We start from the raw sequence: 17,655 nt of genomic DNA on the forward strand, positions 1-17,655 counted from the left end.
CTAAGCATTTTGCCCATCATGCTAATGATTCTGTCAGCTTGCCAAAAATAATAATAATAGTTTCAAATTTTAGCATAAGGCCAGTAGCTTTGGAGGGGAGGGGGAAATTGATTACATCGAACCCAGTACTCAACTGGTATTTATTTTATCAACCCTGAAAGGAGAAAAGGCAAAGTCAACCTCAGCAGAATTTAACTCAGTACATAAGGAAGGATGACTAAGCACTTTGTCTAGTGTGGTAAAGGTAATAATGATGATTACTGTCTCTTTTACTCTTTTACTTGTTTCAGTCATTTGACTGCGGCCATGCTGGAGCACCGCCTTTAGTCGAGCAAATTGACCCCGGGAATTATTCTTTGTAAGCCCAGTACTTATTCTATCGGTCTCTTTTGCCGAACCGCTAAGTGACGGGGACGTAAACACACCAGCATCGGTCGTCAAGCAATGCTAGAGGGACAAACACAGACACACAAACATACACATACATGCATATATATATATACATATATACGACAGGCTTCTTTCAGTTTCCGTCTACCAAATCCACTCACAAGGCTTTGGTCGGCCCGAGGCTATAGCAGAAGACACTTGCCCAAGATGCCACGCAGTGGGACTGAACCCGGAACCATGTGGTTGGTTAGCAAGCTACTTACCACACAGCCACTCCTGCACCTATAATGATAATAATAATAATAATAATCCTTTCTACTAAAAGCACAAGGCCTGAAATTATGGGGGAGGGAACTAATCGATTACATCAGCCACAGTAATCAACTGGTACTTAATTTATTGACCCCAAAAGGATGAAAGGCAAAGCTGACATTGGTGGGATTTGAACTCTGAATGTAAAGATGGACAAAACACCATTAAGCATTTTGCCCAGCATGCTAGCAATTCTGCCAGCACACCACCCTAATAATAATAATAACAATGATGATTTCTTTTATTTGTCACCAGGGTGAAGGATGAGGAGGACAATACAAAGACAGACAGACAGTGTGCGAGTTTACATATAATGGAATGATAGAAAAATATATATATATACAGTATACATTAAATGAAGGGAAGTGTACATAGTGTATGGCACAAAGAAAAAATGGGGATAGTGATAGTACCCTGATACAGGAGAACTTCTAGGGATAATTGAGGAACCCCATCATCCAAGATCACCTTGAATACCAAAGACAAGTGCCCTCCTCAACTCCTTTCTTCCGATTCACAGGTTTATATTTAGAGCAGTACCATCCACTCTTGCCATTTTCACAACTTTCACCCACCTCCCTTTTTAAGTGAAACTTGGAAAAGTCAATGAGGGTTTTACCAAAGTGGTATGTTTCTGTCCTCATCCCTTTCAGCCTCATCTACCAGACAATGTATTTTGCCACAGCCACCAGGCATACAAAAACTGCTTTGCCTGCCCAATTAAAAGAAGGTGGTGGGGCAATCATCACTATGGACTCGGATGACAGACAGACCCATCTTACACATGACAGCAGGTGTTCGACATAACTTCACAAGACAACAATGCCCAGACACTGAACGAGTGTGTGAAGAATGGTTTCATCAGTCTGCAGACACTTCAGACAAGCCTGTCTGACAGTATATCCATGCCTGTAGAGTTTATCTCGAATTGGTGGCACTGCCAAGCCAAAGGCATCTGGAAATTATCCATAATAGTCCCCAACTGAAAAGTCCTCCAGAACAGACTAGCCAGTTTATCTTTGTCAATGCCCAGAATCTCCCCTAAGATGTCATTGCACTTCCTCACCACTAATCCTCTATATATAGCTAAAGTGGAACATCCACTAATCCTATCACCCAACTGATAGAGGACAGTGAGCGCCTGACATTCTAGGTACCAGGCGCCTAGTCTTGGTCTATCTTTCACCCAGGACTGCAGCTCTGTCAAGGAGATGAGTTACAGAAAAACATACTGCACAAACAGAGCCCACACATGTTCAGCTTCTAAAGAGTGTGTATCTGCACATCAAAAGCCTTGGCATACCTAATCTTCCACTTAGAGGGAGCTGGCAGCAGACTGACTGCCTGACCACTGGAACATGTCCCTTCCACTAGAAAATGAACAAGAGACGCTCCACCTTGATCAAGCATTAACTGGGGCAAGGCACAACTATCAGATAATAAATGATGATGGAGGCAATGTAGGTATTCACCACCACTGCCCAACTTTTCAAGGACAGCTTCCTTTCAGTCCATTTCTGGGTATGACTGGCCATTCTTTCGTCACTTCATCCCAGTTCTTATCCCTGGAAGTTAGGACTGAACCAGACCCCAAGCATGGAGTTTGGGACCAAACCAAACAACGCCATCTGACAGCATTGACCTGCCTCTCCAGGTAAGCCCACCAACTTCTTGGCATTGATTTTGGCCCCTGCAACTGACTCATATTCCTCTAGAATGGAGTTGACTGTCTGCACTTTGGAGTTGTCCAACACCATGATAGTGACATCATCCATGTATGCCGACATGTTCTCCCATGTTCCAATTCAAAAGGGATGCCTTTCAATTGTTCCAACTACCATAGCAGTGGGTTGAGAGCCAACACATACAGAAGAGGTGACAATTGGCAACCCTGACGGACCAAGCCTGCAATGCTAAACAGTTCCAATAGATGGCCGTTTACTTTGACCATCAAGCAGGTGCTGCTGTACATTGCAGTAATCCAGCCTCTGCAAACAGGTCTGAAATTGGCCGCTTTAAGAATGACTTCCAAGTAGCAATGGTCAACTCTACCAAATAATTTTGATTGATCTAAATTTATCAGAGCTCCACCGAAGCTAGCTTTAGTCCCAGCCCTCTCTGTGATGTAGCGCATAAGGTGGAGGTTGTTGTGGATAGACCTGTTGGGGATTGCACACATTTGTGCTTCCCCTACTAAACTACCAATGACAAGCACCATCTTTTTCGCTAAAACCTTGGCCAAAATCTAAAATACTGTGTTTAGCAGAGTTATTGGTCAAAAATTCCCTTGTGCATCTCCACTGTCAGCATCCTTCTTCAACCATGTTACCACATACCAACTAACAGCTCTAAGAATTCTCCCATTCTGCTGCCAGTTGCAGTAGATGTCTGCCAAGAGGTCACCAAACAAATTCATGGGGCAAACCATCTAAACTTGGCAATTTGCAACGTATACAAACACTCATCACCTATTGTATTTCAGTGGCTATTATTGGTTTTTTGCAGAACCTTGCAGCAGGCCAAGAGCAGCGGCAGGCCATCCAAGTATGAACTAAAGACTGCTGCCATTGTTGACCCATCACCCTTCCCAAACAGTTGCACAAAGTGCCTCTGAAAAGCCACACATATCTGCTCAGAACTATGTACCAATCTATCAAAGACCCAATCGTAGTTTTGTTTCCATGTTGCATCTCCACCATTCAGGCCCATCAGATGGTTTTAGTTCCCTCATGATTTAACACATGGGCCTTAACTCTGACAATGCATCCTTCATGTTTCACCTCAAAGTAATGGTCAAGAGCCATTCTTGCCACTAATACATCAGTCGCAATGCCTTTACTACTTGGCTTTTCTAGTTTGCTAACTAGTTCTCCCTCTAATCTATTTCTTTTTATTTCTAACTCTTAGCTAAATACTGTTGATTCTGCTCTAATCGCCCTCTTTGGGGCTATCCATCACCAATTGTTGATGATTGCCCCTTCAACTGCCACTTAACCACCCCACTAATCCAGTCTCTGTAGTCTTTGCATGCCAGAAAGAATGCATTCAATTTCCAGTAACCAGATTCCTGTCTATGAGTCCTATCTAAATCGACTGTGCAGATCACAAATTTGTAGTCTATATAGTTGGCCAATTTGAATTGAGGACACCCTATGCTGTCCCTATCCACTGACCTAGCAAATACTTTTCTAGATTCTATCTGGATGACCCATTGTAGTTGCTCCATGTCCTCGCTGGCACATCAGGGAATCCAGTCAATACCTATCAGACAGCTGGAAGTTTCTGGGCAGGTTTTCAAGGCTTTTACACCCACTTCTTCTATGTACAAGACCCACACAGTCCTTCTGCACATCTAAAATACTATTCCAGTCCACCACTAGTACTAAAGTGTGTGACTTTCCCAGGAATGTTTCTAGACACTTGAAGAAATCTGGCTTGTCAGGGCATACATGACTTCCAATATAAAGGTACCACCTTCACTGCCTTTCACATCTAGGACCATCGACCTACTATCCAGATCGAAGAAGACTGCCCTTACTTTGTGACCTAAGGATTTTCGGAATAACACTGCTACACTGCTGCCCACTCCCAACAGACCACATGATGAGGATACCACACAGTCTTCAAAAATGGATGCAAGAGCAAGTTTCCCAGAAATTCTTGTCTCACTAATTGCTGTCACATCTAAATTAAGAGGCCTGAGATTGTTGAGCAGGTGACCCTGCTTCCAAGCCAAACCCAGGCCCTGAACATTTACACAGCCTACTCTAAGTGTAACCATTTAACTTAGAGAAAAGTAATTGGAGTTATGTACCTTGGTCTTCAGGGATGACTGTTGACACAGTCCTCTTTTTTGTCAAGTGGGGAAGGATTTTTTCTAGAAAGTTTTTTTTTTAGGTACTCACTAAACCACCCAATATCCTGGAGGAATTTTTGTTTCAAATCCAGACATGTATCCGTATCTGTTTGGATTAACATCCTGTCCGATGGAGTTTTTGGGAGACGTTCTGCAAAACCTTCTCCACTTGTTACAATGTTTTTATTAATTACTTCCTCAATCAATTCAATGCTGCTCTTCTGAACACCAATGGCGTTGATGAAAGAAGTATGTACCCAAAAGTGTGACTCTTGGTCATTTTATTTTCCGGATGTTTTAGTTTACATGTGTTTTGTGGTTGTGAGTGTGTTTGCAAAAATGGGTTCTCTTGTGATGAAGGTATTGATGTTAGTGTCAACTTGTTTTTAATTTGTGTAGTGACAAATTTTGTTTTCTACCATCATATCTAAGTGCCTTCAATTTGGGATGGTTTTTGTTTGCTTCAGATTCAGTTTTTCTCTTATCCTCAACAAAAGCCTTTTGGTGTGATGTCAATGATGTCTTTGCTTTTGTGAGGCCTGAGGTGGTATATGTGAAGTAGTAGTTTTGTCCACACCTTAAGGAGTTGGTAGTAACAGTGGAGAGCTTCATGCTTTCTCCACTGTGGGGCAAAAGGCTTTGAGGTGGTTTATATTTCCACATACAAAACACTTCATTTTTTTTTCTTTTCTTTTTTCTATTGGGCGTCTGTTTGCAGGAGAAACTAGAATTCCAGTCCTATTGAGTTATGGGGTGAATTTAATCTCCACAATCTCCCCACATTCCTCCAAAATGGCTAAAACTCTCACTGGATCATGGTTAACTGGCATGTTCTTGACTCAAATTCAAGTCAACCTTTTACCCATGTACATAACACCTGGTATCGTAATGTCATTTTTGTATCGCAGTGTTTTATTTTTCAAATCTGGAACTGAATGGACAGTCCATTGGCTCACTGGTCTCAAAAGGGATATAGCTTCATTGTGGTTCTTTATATTATTATTGCTGTTGCTGCTGTTGTTGTTGCTATTGTTGTTGTCATTGTTTTCCATACTGTTACCATTGATAACTGCATTGTTCTTTTTGTTGTTGTTGTTTTCAGTCTTGTTGTTCATGTCACTGTTGTTGTTTTCAATCTTGCTCATGTTGTTAATATTGTTATTGATATAGTTGCCATTATTGTTGTTGCTGCTGCTTGTGCTGTTGCCATTCACATTGTCGCTACTGCTGTTGTTGTTATCATCCTCATTCTCATTGTCATTGCTGCTGTTAGTACTTTGGCACTTGTTACTGCTATCATAGCAACAAAAGGAAATTTTATTTCTCTTTAACAAGAAATCAATTTTAACTTCAGTTGCATTCTGTGTCACAACTGTGTCAACAGAATGCTGCTCTCTGTTGATTATTATGATTTTGTTGTTATCCAAAACTTTTAAAATTTGAAAAATAAATGAAATCTTGTCTCCACAAAAATGAAAAACAATTGTTACAGAGTTTATACCCCCAAAAAGGGGATGCATGTACACAAAAATGTTACCATCGTGATCCAAACAATGCATTCAAGACAATTATTTTAAAATATTTGACTGAATGGGCTGCAACCAGCTGAAACACTTGATTAAACACTTATACATCATGGATCTCCAGCTTTGTATATCTTCTCAGTATGGTGGCCATAATAATAACAGCAACATAATAATAACAGTTTCTGACTTAGATAAAAAAAAATGGCCAGCAATTTTATGGGGAAGGTGTTAGTCAGTACGGTTGACTTAATTTTTTTATTGTTATTTTATTCTATTGACCCTGAAAGGATGAAAGGTAAAATTGACCCAAGCAGAATTTGAACTCAGAATGTAAAGAGCTGGAACAAATATCACAAAGCATTTTTCTGATGATGCTCTAATAATTCTGCCAGCTGGCCAATAATAATAATAATTTTACAGGAAACATCTATTGCAAAACTAAAAATAACAGATTATTTAATAAATACTATTGAATTATAACAAATGGAACGGAAAAGAAAATAATGTGTTAATCGACATGGAAATTAAAATATTTTTTAAGCCAGTTTACATCATGTGCATATTTCCTTAGAATATGTTGCAGATTGCTGCAAACTGCAAAAGGTGATTGACAATGCAGTCAATGGAGCATGTTATCTGTATGAATAAAAATCAAAATATGTGATAGAGATGATAATTGTTTCACTTTTCAATGATGTATAGGATTGTGAAAAAGCAGTGTCGATGCTTGCTAGTATAAATAACATTTAACAGAGAACTTCCTGTCTGAAAATGACTTAAAAGTCATGGGCAAATGAACAGAAAGAAAATGTGAAAAACAAGCTATATAGCAATTGAAACAGCTTAGAACTCTGTGAAAAATTGCATTAGAGATGTGTGAGGTCATTGACCATAAAGATAATGATTTCTTTTGACCTGGCATATGAAAAGTTTTGAATAAGACCCTTCATTTTATGGTGTCAAAAAACATGTCTGCTTGTGACCACAGCTATGATTCTCTTACAGTATCTGTGATGGAGAGGTGGTTTTGGAATAGTTTCTGAATACTGCAAGAAAGAAGCAGGAGTTATGATATGCATGCTTCAAAGATTTTAGTTATATAAGTGGAATTAAGTTGTTCCAAACATAAATTGAAACTGGTCCACTGAATCCAGAAACTAGTCACTTAGTTGTTTTTAGTGTGAGTGCAGACTGATGGTGTACAGCTGGCTGTAACTATCCTGTCATTTTATTTCAGATATGTATGTACATACATATATGAATTAACGCATACATGCATGTATGCATACACACATACATACAGGCAGACACACATACATACACACATACATACATACATGCATGCATACACACACACATGCATGCACACACACACACACAACACACACACACATACATACATACATACATACATACATACATACATACATACATACATGGTGCATCATAAAAAATTCCCAATTGATTTTTAGTAAAGGGCATAAAAACACACAAGGTCTTTAGGATTTAATTAAATATGGTCATGTAACATATTAAGATATGTTTCATTCAATATGTTTGTCTTTAGTTTTCACAATCACCTGAAGACTGCTGAGAACAGTCAGACAAATGCCAGATGACTTCACTTAAACAATCCCATGATGTGACTAAGGCTTTCTTCAAAGTGGTGATATTTTTGTAGGAAACTCTTGGAATGTTGCTTTCTAGAATGAACTCAGTAGTGAAGTTCATAGGGTTGACATCCGGGCCAGAGGGTGGGGGCACATATTCTTGTCCCAGAACCCACTGAAATGACTCCTGCACCACTACTGTGTCACATCAGATGTATGAACAGGAGCACCATCTTGCATGAATCTAATTATCTCCAAATGCTTCAGTCAACCATGGCAAAATTATCCTCTAACATTTTCATGTAAATTGTTGAACTGACCTTTGTTCCCACTTTAAAGAACACCAGAGGAGATTTTTCACACTACTGCTCAAACCATTACTCTGGTTTCATTTGGTGAAACACTTTACAGGTACCTTTGGGAGTAGCATCCAATTACATGGCCAAAATCTTGTCAATATGGGTGTTTACTACAGCCTCCACAGTGAATAACTTTTTGTCCAACCGGATGAAAACATTGTCATCCATGCTCTGAATTTCCTCCACCATTTTCTTGCCCCTATCAAGTTGCTTTGCTTTGGAAGGAGCTGAAATTAGGTGTCAATGTTGCAATTTTAATGACTTACAATTTAAGTCTTCATGCATGACCAGTTGCATGGTTGTCTGGGAGATATCGGAACTTTTAACCATTTGCCTCATGCTCCACCATAGATTTTGTAACACTCTCTTTCAGACAACATCAACCAATTGTTTCATCTTTATGAATCATTTTCAATCAGGAATGGACTTGCTGTCAAGTGAACCTGTCTCGATGTAGTGTTTCATATCATTATAGACTGTTTCAGGGTCAACACAACACTTGAAGTTATGTCTTGCTTTTTTCAGATCTACAATCTCACTTCACCTGTTAGCTGCCATATTGAAACATTTTACTCACAAAATACTAACAAACAATGGAGTGTACATAAACAACTGGATGTCAAGGAGTGCATTTTATTAATTTTGTGCAATTTCAAACTAAATTTAATACAATAAACTTATCTAAATAAATGGGAATTCATTACAGAATACCCTTTACACGCATGCATACATACATACATACATACACACACACACACACACGCACACACACACACACATACATACATACATACATACATACATTGGCCTTGTTGAGGCACTCTCTTAAAGAATTAAGTTGAACAATTCAATCCCAGTTCTTTTTTTTTTAAAGCCCAATTCTTATTTTATTGGTCTCTTTTTTTTGAAGTCCCTTTTTCTGAGCTATGAAATTATGGGAGGTGTAAACAAATCAACACTAATTGACAAGCAATGTAGGGTTAAACACACAGATATGCATATTCCCACACTCACACACACACACAAACATACACACAACTGGCTTCCACATAGTTTCAGTCTATCAAATTCATTCACATGGCTTTGGTCAGCCTAGGGTTATTGTGGTAGATACTTAAAACACTTACCCAAGGTGCTGTGCAGTGAAACTGATCCTGAAATCACATGACTGTGAAACATAGCTTCTAAACTACATAGCCATGCCTGCACCTAATGTATAAAGAATTTAGTTAAACTCTAAATGTACAATTATATTTCAGCTGAAGATATTGTCTATAATGAAGCAGTGATGCGTGGTGCATTTGTGCAGTTTCTGCGACGATTAGCTGACCAAGTTGAAAATGGAATCATCCCACTCTTTGATGCTATGACTTTCAGTCCATACAATACAATATCTAATAATGAAGACATTAGCCATAGCAGCAACACATTCAAAATGTCTCCACCAACACCACCACTACCACAATCACCATCACAACCATCTCTTGCACCCCTGCTGCCAACAACTCCTGAAGAAATCCAGATGCACTCAGGATGTCATTCGATGCTGCAGCATCACCAGAAAAGAGACACATTTCATCAACAACAAATACTGCAACAAAGAAAACTGCTTGAACAACAACAAAGGCAACATCAACAACATTGTGAACAACAACAACTACAACTCTCACATCATATGTCTGAAATGAATAATATCAATCTTGACGATGATAATGTGGATGGTGATACCAATAATAATGTTAATGATGATGATGATGATGATGATGATGATAGATACAATAGTGATCTCATTGTCGAATCCTCCTTCTCATCTGATACTCTTAACAGTAATGGTCAGTTTAAGCAAGAAACCAATTTCCAACTTAGTAGTCAAGAACATATCTCTGATGGAGTCTTTCCAGAAGATTCCATCAAACATCAGGTAAGTTTGATTCTTAAATGGTTTCCTTTTTATCACTATGCTCCCAAATAATATTTCATTATTAGTTTATATAAAACTAATAATGAAAGCCCCCTTGGATTGGAATGGTTGCTACAGAACAAAATGAGATTGAATATACATATATATTCAGCCCAAAGTTTTTTTTTTTTCATAGTGTCCAAGAAATAATAGGAATAATCTAATTATTATTAAGAATAAACTTGGCTGATTTACTGCACAGGCATGGCTCTATAGAGCAAATTGACAGTATCAACAACCAGAGCCTTATGTTGGCCAAAGGGAATTCTGGAGGAATGATGTTCTAAGATAACTAGATGTATTCATTAGCACAATGTCTGAAAGAGTTAACAAAGTATGAGTGACAAAAGAAGATACACAAATGAGTGGAGGTGGCATGAGGTCAACCAGCTTGAAGAGCAGAGATCACCGTAACAGTAGTAGAAAAAAAAACACATTAAGGAGACAGCATATTTGTATATCAGTGTAGGATGCATTCGACAAAAATAGCAAGGTAAAAGATGTATCAAATAAAGTACTGAGATCAAATATAATTGTCAAAAATTCTTAATGGCAGTGCCCTAACTGAAGCAAGTAAAAGTATAAAAGAACAAAAACCAGTAAAAGAATAAAAGTTCATATTGAGGGTCTTCATCAATTGGAATGGTTAATACAATGGTTGCATGATCAATGAAATCAGAATGGTTAATACAAGCTGAAATTAGTTGTTTTAAAGATTCTTAGGAATATATTTAAGTAATTAAATATATTCATTATATATGCGGTATTATCTCATCATCATCATCATTTTATGTCTGTTTTCGATACTGGATGGGTTGGATGGTTTGACAGGAGCTGACAAGCTAAAGGGATATCCAGGCTCCCCATCTGGCTTGGCATGGTTTCTGCAGCTGGATGCCCTTCCTAATACCAACCACTTTACAGAGTGTATTGGATGCTTTTACACAACACCAGCACAGATGCTTTCTACATGGCACCAGCATCTTTGAGTCCACAAGATTAGGGATGCTCAGCTGGAGAGAGTTGCTGGGGATGAGCCTGTATGCAAGGACAACCACACTTTTACTTAACTTGACATGTCTTTTCAAGCACAGCAAGCCTCCAGAAGTCTTGGTCCCCTGTCATCCCCTCTGTGAGTCCCAATGTCTGTAGATTCTTTCTCACCACTTCCTCCCACATCTTCCTGAATTTACCCCTTCTACATGTTCTCTCTACAATTAGAGATCGGTGTCTCTTGATGCAACCCACTTCATCCATACACATTACATGGCCATACCAGTGCAGTTTCCTCTCTTGCACACTACATCTGTTTCTACGTGTATCCAGTTTTTCTCTCAAATCACTCACACTCTGTCAAATATGTACACTGATATTACCCGTCCAGCAAAGCATACTGGTTTCATTTCTTTCAAATCTTTTCACATCCTCAGTAGTCATAGCCCATGTCTCTCTGCCATGTAGCATAGCTGTTCATACACAGGCATTGTGCAATCTGCCTTTCACTCTGAGAGAGAAGCCTTTTATTACCAACAGAGGTAGTAGCTCTCTGAACTTTGTCCAGCCTATTCTTATTATGTGTGTGTGTGTTTGTGTGTATGTGTGTGTGTGTATTTCTGTGTGTGTGTGTGCATGTGTGTATGTGTGTGTGATATATATATTAAACACATATACAAAGGCTGTGTGTATTGCCAGTCTGCCGTTTTGGTGGAGATGGCCATCTCAAAGCACCGGGTGGTGTGTTTGCTATTGTTTACAACACTTGTGCTGCTTCTAATTCATATTTGAATATATATGTTCTTTTATACTTTTACTTGTTTCAGTGCCTTTAGTCAAACAAATCGACCTCAGGACTTATTCTTTGTATGCCTAGTACTTATTTTATTGGTCTCTTTTGCCAAACCGCTAAGTTACGGGGATGTAAACACACCAACATTGGTCATCAAGTGGTGGTGGAAGGACATATTTCCAATTTCTTCAATTTCTTCATGATGAAAACCCAAACATAAACCTGGAAGTATATAATAATGCTACCGGATAGTATTAGGTAATTCTGAGAGTGAATGAGCTTTATACTGTGCCACATTCCTAACGGAATATACCATAACACACACACACATGCACACACATACACACATGCATGCACATATATATATATATATATATTATATATATATATATATATATATATATTTATATATATGATGGGCTTCTTTCTGTTTCTGTCTACCAAATCCACTCACAAGGCTTTGGTCAGCCCAAGGCTATAGTAGAAGACATCCAGTGGGACTGAACCCAGAACCATGTGGTTGGGAAGCAAGCTTCTTACCACACACCCACACTTGCACCTATATATATATATATATATATATATATATATTAGGTATTAGGATTTGCCTTATCTATCACTCACATCCACTCGGCTATGTGCAGGTAAGTTGACTTTTTTCATTTCCTCATAAGATTCTAACCCATCTTAATTTAATTTTATCTTTCACTATAACTCAATTTAATTGTAATTTATTGCCTGCTCCTTCTTTCTTCCCTTTTTCACTGTGTAAAAACTCAACTAAGTCACCTACCTATCTTCATTACTATTATGACTCCAATGTCATTCCAATGAATATCTGCCTATCCCATTTTATCCTATCTACTTTGACTCATTAAAATTTGCTTATAGCCTGAGTCATTGTGTTCTTTGTTTTGAAAACCACCAGCATGGCTTTCCTTCCCCAATTTTTCCTTATGGACCCACCCATTCCTTCCCCCACCACCTACACCAGAAGACTCTCTTTTGTTCAGGGAATCTCTAATGGCACCTCCCCTCCTCAGTTGTGGCATCCACATTACTGCAATACAAATGCTGTAGCATGTTACTACTCTGCACCAAAGAAAACAAAACTAAACATGACTATGCAGTACTTAGTTTTATTGTGTCATTAATTAACCAGTGAATTGTTTTTATATAATTATCTACACTTATCCTGTCTATGTAATTTATTTACCTGTATCTCTATTAACATTGTTATGTTTTAATGCTCATATATGCCCCCCACACACACACTCCAATGGAGGTGACAATAATTAACCAATTAACCTATATATTTACTTACTTGTATTTGTACTAACACTGTTTTTACTAATATTGGTATAGCATCCATTTCCAGTGGAATTAGCAAGTGTTACATGAATGATGATGGATTAAATGCAATCACAAATGCTCATTACAACCTTCTTTTCAGATGCCAAAGCTGCAGTTCCCCCTCCCCATATTACCACCTACCTCCCCTTACATTTCCTCAGAGTTGGCTCTGTCAATGTAGGTACATTGAATGGTAGGTCTGTTGAGATTCTTGAGGTGCTTGAACAGAGACATGTTGATGTGTGTTGCATCCAAGAAGTAAGGTGGAAGGGATTTTCAGCCACATTCCTCACAGGCAAAAGGCATAGGTATAAATTTTTCAAGGAAGGCAAAAATGATGGGGTAGGAGGTATGGGTATACTTCTAGTAGAGAAATTGGTAAATAAGATGATTGAGGTTGTCAGAGTATGTGATAGAATACTTAAGCTTAGACTAGTTTTGCAGAGTAGCATGGCAACAATCATCTTTGCCTATGCCCTCCAGCTGGGTCAGCTTTTATGACACTCTTTTGAAGGCTACTTCAAAGACAAATGACAATGACCTTATCTTCATAGATGGTGATTTCAATGGACATGTTGGGTAGCACCTGGGTGTCTTCCAAGGGATGCATGGGAGCTATGGAATTGGTTCAGAAAACCAGCCAGTCACCTGGTAACCTATAATTCTGGTGACCATACTAGCCAGATTGACTACATTCTCACCAGAAAGCAGGATTCGTGGCTAGTCACAAATGCAAATTCCTTCCCTGGTGAAGAATATGCCCCTCCAAGAAGCAAGCCGGTTTGGAAAAGAATGATCTGGAAGTTTATGGATCATTTGAATAGTCAGAGATTTAGAGACATCCTAACTGAAGCATTAAAGGAGGGGGAGATGGAGGAGTTACAGACTTGTAATATAGAATATAACCGGAAGTTCCTACAAGACAATTTACTGAGAGCTACAGACCAAATTTGTGGTTGGTGCAAAGTCTCAACCTGACCTAGGATGACATGGTGGTGGAACAGTGTAGTTGACAGGGCTACTAGAGCAAAGAAACAGACTTGGAAGGACTGGAAGGGTGGTGGTAGCAAGGAGCTCTATCAGGCAGCTAGAAGGGAAGCTAAGAGGCAGGTATATCTAGCAAGAGTTGAAGCGCAAAGGAAGAAGTTTGCCAATGTTCTGCAGTGTGAGGACCAGTGGCTTGAAGTGTTTCAGTTTGCAAGACAGTACACCTGGAAAAATTGTAATGTTGGAAAGAAGTGTGTTTGCATAGATGATGGCTCACTTGCAGTTAATGATTCTGCAAAGAAAGAGGGAGCTTTGATGTGCCACTATAGAATGTTGCTAAATGTAGAGAACTCATGGGAGAAGGAAAGTCTACCTAAGGTGGATCTAACAAAGCGACTGGCAATCCAAAGAGACAGTAGCATGGTAGATAAATCCATAAAGGATATGAAGGCCAGAAAAGCTCCTGGCCCATCAGGAATCACCACTGAAATGCTTAAAATATCTGATGTTGTGGGTTATGGTATAGTCACCCATATAGTTAATCAGGTTGTACACAAGGGAGTTATACCCAATGACTAGTGTAACAGCACTATAGTCAACTACTACAAAGATATAGGTGATGCCTTAGACAGAAATAATTACTGAGTTATCAAATTCTTGAATCAGGTGATGAAAGTTACAGAGAGGGTCATAGCCCAACTAATTAGAAAGAGAGTTGGTCTAGATTAAATGTAGTTTGGTTTTGTGCCAGGGAGAAGCACCACTGATGCTGGTAAGGCAGCTGCAGAAGTACTTACCAAAAAATAAACCTCTGTACTACAAGGACTACAACAGCAATCACTTACTCAAGTTGTTAAATCTGGAATCTTTGTAAAGCACCTTATAAATAATATTATTTTCTTTCTTTCCTATTTTGCCCCCTCCTCTACAGATGGTTCCATTACTCAGTGTTGTTGAAACTAGTGGATCTGATACCTACCCGGACATTGTTGTTGATAATCTACAATTACAAGTTCTCATGGACCGAATAGTCAATGCCAAGAGGCCAATTTCACCTGTTAGCATGCACTATTTCAGTCTTTCAATTTTGCAAGGAGCAATTAATTTGGTCTTTTCCAAATGGGAACTAAAACATTCTTCTGGTCTTGGTCTAAGACGCACAAAGGCAGAAAGTGGATGTCCTCTTGATCGAAGAAAAATTGATGCTATTGAAAGTAAGTAATGTTTGGTATTTTTTCAATACTGTCATTGATTTTTTAGATTAAACTTGGTACTAATTTAGCTGACCAAAATCTTTTCCTTTCTTCTTAAATATGTTTTAATTCAGACCACCACAATATTTTGTCATGAATCTAATACCACAATATCCAGAATAGTCTTAGATGACTTACTTATGGTTGTATAGGGTTATGTAAAGTAAATCTGGCTATTATTTCTAGGTAGACATTGCTGATTCATCAGTTGTATAGTAAAAGGTGGTTGGTACTAGGTGCTAGTGATAATGATGTTGAAGTTTCTTGTAGTGATGATGATACTAGTGGTTGGACAGAATGATAGTGATGTTGTGATGTTGTTTTTGATTACCCCAGACCAGCCCTATTCTCATCGAATAAACCTATAATAAAAACCATCCTAAGTATCACTATCCAATCCATTTTTTTTTTTAAGTAGTGTCTATCTCTTTCGCTTTGGCTGTTATCTCTAGCAAATTGTGAAAAAAATGTAGAGGTTTCTTTGTGGTCATAGTGATGGTTATAATGGTCATGATAGTGATGGTGATAATGGTGATGCTAGTAGTGAAAGTAATGTAGGAACAGTAGAAATAATGGTGATAGTGAGATGGAGGTGTTGTCAATTTTGCCCAGGTCAGTCTTAATCTAGTAGATCTATAAGCTTTCCAGCTATGACCATCTATTTTTTCTCTTTTGTATATATAGTGTATCCAAACTGGTAAACTATGATTTGATGCAAATTTCACTGCTTTTTCTGATAATGGTGAGATTTGTTAGAGATAAAGATTGAAGCTGTGGTGATGGAAGTGGTTATAATGGGAAGTGTTGTTGCTTAGGCCCTAGTCATCCTTGGTCAGAAATCGTTTTTGTATATCTAAAAACTACATTATCCAATATGTCCTTCATTTTTTAAGATGTCATGGGAGTGTAATTTGAGGGAGATTTGGATGTTCTTTCTAGCAAGTCAAGCAACTATGTAGAAGTTCATCTTTTGTTTTGTAAAGGGAATAGAGATACTGGGGAATGGGTTATAATGGCCAAGGTTATGGTGGTTGTGATGGTAATGATAAGAGTTATGGTCATTTGTTCTTAACTTATAGTGATTATATGTTGTTATTTAATTTTTAAAACAAGTTTTTTGTAATTAATGGTGTAATGTTCTTTTCTTATTATCCTTTCATTAATTTGCAGCATTTTATTTATCCCTGTGTAATGAGTACCAACTGACAAAAGTATCCAAGGCCATATTTCATAAAGCTTTCACAATAAAAATCAGCAATGCCAAACGTGATCATCGAAAATCATAAACACTGGAACTTAATGGATATTTTAAATGGGGAGCAAAAATATAATTATCAAGCATGGAATCATTTTAGAAACTTTCCAGTTAGCTGTTATTATATACAAAATGTTTGACCTGTATAGCTTACAAGCATTTCTAAGCTGAAACGTGTTATTAAAATGTAATTTTCATAATTATTGCCATCATCACTAACACTTGGTTATTATTGTTGTCTTTCTCATTGGCATTATCTAAATAAATTTTCCAAGAAATTTGGTACATCATTAAGAATTCAATTTTACATTGGTTTTTGTTTCCAGTTCATGAATCTGATGTTTTTTTTAATTTAAAATGCATCCAGTCTAGGGCAATGAGTTGGTGTGAATTGTGCAGGAATTGCATTCTACATCAATCATTTGGAAGAAGATCTGAGACTACAACAAAAGAAAGCTTCATAAGCTCTGCAATCTTGGTTTCATCTTAGTAAGCACTGTTTTGAGTAGCAAGTATTGGAAAAAACTTGAAATAAACAGTCATTGTTAATAATAAATATTATTTTCACTCAACAATTTGTATCAAGTTGTTCATTCAGTGCATGAGTGCATGTTTAGTGTTACTAATTTCACAAACAAGCAACAATAAGATATACAAATATATATATATATATATATATATATATATATATATATATATATATATATATATTAAAAAATCTTAGGGTAGCAAAAATATTTATCGAAAAAATTCTTAGCTACCAGTGGTCTAGCGAGAAGGAAAAGATTTAGTCAATAGACTATACATTATTCAGAGAAGAATACAGTGTACATTCAAACACATAAGAGATAACTGATAATAGGATATCTGACTCACTAGAAAGAGCAGTTAAAACTCCAAGCCACTAATAGTTGTAATTCTGAAAGGGAATGAAAAATAAAAACATTTACCCTATTATCCTAGACTATGCATAGTTTCTGCATCTTATATAAATTGAAATAAAATAAT

At 37.8% G+C, this 17,655-nt stretch overlaps 1 protein-coding gene across 2 annotated transcripts in view; it reads left to right on the forward strand.

The window, feature by feature from the left end:
* Positions 1 to 17,222, forward strand: part of LOC115211814 (regulator of nonsense transcripts 1-like) — a 63,976-nt gene extending 46,754 nt beyond the window's left edge. Inside the window, exons 3-5 of one of the 2 annotated variants that reach the window (XM_029780521.2) lie at positions 9,313 to 9,974; positions 15,071 to 15,353; positions 17,015 to 17,222. In XM_029780521.2, the coding sequence (XP_029636381.1) occupies positions 9,313 to 9,974; positions 15,071 to 15,353; positions 17,015 to 17,019 (950 nt within the window). In that variant the 3' untranslated portion in view covers positions 17,020 to 17,222. Of the gene's footprint in view, positions 1 to 9,312; positions 9,975 to 15,070; positions 15,354 to 16,562 lie in introns of both variants that reach the window. The other variant, XM_029780520.2, reaches the window with a different exon arrangement.
* The last annotated feature ends 433 nt before the right edge of the window (positions 17,223 to 17,655 follow it).

This window comes from Octopus sinensis, linkage group LG5, assembly GCF_006345805.1.
Source record: "Octopus sinensis linkage group LG5, ASM634580v1, whole genome shotgun sequence".
Lineage (NCBI taxonomy): Eukaryota > Metazoa > Mollusca > Cephalopoda > Octopoda > Octopodidae > Octopus > Octopus sinensis.